This window comes from Gekko japonicus, unplaced genomic scaffold, assembly GCF_001447785.1.
Source record: "Gekko japonicus isolate JY-2015 unplaced genomic scaffold, Gekko_japonicus_V1.1 scaffold642, whole genome shotgun sequence".
NCBI lineage: Eukaryota > Metazoa > Chordata > Lepidosauria > Squamata > Gekkonidae > Gekko > Gekko japonicus.
Window position 1 is genome coordinate 779179 of NW_015159727.1, and position 1843 is coordinate 781021.

Here is a 1843-nt window from a genome sequence, read left to right on the forward strand (position 1 = left end):
ATTACAACGAAATATGAACCTGCCTTATATTTTGCCTGCAGTTAAATGTCTCCTGAAAGGTTTCCAACAGACATACACAAAGAACCAGTTGCACTGTAAAGTGCAGACTGCAGGAAAGGAGGGCAACAACTCCCTTGAACAAAGTCTGTGTTACAAACATGGGTGTTCTGCAACATCACATGGTACAGCCATTGCTGGACTTCTGAGCTGCTTCACACTAACGCTATGCAGCACTGCAAAGAGGCAGAAAGAATGTGCCCCAAATCAAAGGACAAAATCTATCATGCTAGCATGTTCCTTCAGTACCAAGTGTTGGCAGCACAATGCCTTTACCATTACAGAGAATTAATACTGCCATGTTCAATTCAGGAAATGCAATTATTCATCAGCAAAAGCAAAGCACTGACATACTGAGCAGCACTGCAGTGGCTGCTCCACCAGCCAAAGCCCTGGTCAAATCACACAATATTGAACAAGGAGAAGATCTGCCACATAAACCTAGAGATCCCTGTAATCCACCATAACAGTATGGCCACAACTCATAGTAGTAAAGGCAGAAGCCTGCTGTGCACAGATCTAGAAACAGCTACCATCCAAGTCTGGATTTGGCCCTATGAGGAATGCAACACTTCAACAACTCCTACGCGTTTAAGTCCTAAATTCAGTTTGGACAGAGACTGTTTCAACCTGTATCAGACATGAACAAGACTCTCTCAGGTCCAGAAGAGAAAAACTGGAAAAGTGGAGGGAGGGGAGGGAGACAGGAAGATGTTTAAAAAATATTAGTGTATTTAAGGTCTGAGTGTACAAGACAGGCTATCCATATTTTTGCCAACTTGAAACTGGAATTACCATTCTCTCCATCTACCTGGACTTTGCCCTCTTATTGAAATCTATATTTCCTCTAGAATAGAGAAATAATTTACTTTCACAAATCTCCCTTTCTCCAGTCAAGTGCAATGAACTAACCATTATCCACAAGACCTCTTGCTTAGTTGGAGGTTACAGATTATGGCTCACCACTGCTTAGCTAACCACCAAAAGGCCAGCACTGCTTTTTTCAATGTATCTTTAAAAATGCATATATGTTTCCTCTCTGTGTTAATCCCAGATCCCCATGGGAATAAGGACGATTTCCGCCACCACCCCTTTGAGGATCTCATGACTCACTGAAGACTGCAGGTATGAACCAAAATTATGGGATGATAAGACACCAACAACACCACAACAGCAGGTTTCTGGATCCTCGGATGTCTTTCAAGAACAAACCCTTCTTCCCACATCCCCCAAAGGAGGATGTGGATCTCCTAAACTGGGCTGGGCCATCTAAGTATAAGTCACATTTTTTCCTTGAATTTAAATATTTCCCCATTCCATATGGTCCTCCTCTTTCCCAGCAAAGCCCAATAAATACTAATCTTTGTAGCTTCAGATGTTGGACCCTTCCTCATCACCCATCACTGAACTCCCACATAAAAATAAAAACAAAGATTCTATTCAAATCAAGCTCTTAACATAAATATTAAAATAATGGTATGGACAAAATATAACTCTACATAGAACTTCATAACTACCGTAGCACCTATTACCATAAACAAAAGCAATTCTGGTTTTATAAGAAACAGGAAAAGGGAGAAGCGGATAATATGGTTAGAGAATTCTTGACAGTCATTTAAATACTTAAATCACTCTTTTTAATTTTGTTTTAAGGTTGACAACCTTATTAAAATTCATTCCACTAACCAGTTCATTCTATGTCACTATGGATACCAAAGAACCTTTAAAAAAATTCAGGATCTTACAAAAGGAAGGGGGGGGGGGGGGGGGCGGGGTTTTTTCCAGG

At 40.6% G+C, this 1843-nt stretch overlaps 1 protein-coding gene across 1 annotated transcript in view; it reads right to left on the reverse strand.

Annotated features, from left to right (window-relative positions):
* Window positions 1-1101: 1101 nt before the first annotated feature.
* The window catches only part of MAP2K6 (mitogen-activated protein kinase kinase 6), a 132827-nt gene continuing 132085 nt past the window's right edge, over window positions 1102-1843 (reverse strand). Inside the window, exon 13 of the mRNA XM_015425597.1 lies at window positions 1102-1176. Within this exon, the coding sequence (XP_015281083.1) occupies window positions 1102-1176 (75 nt within the window). The remainder of the gene's footprint in view (window positions 1177-1843) is intronic.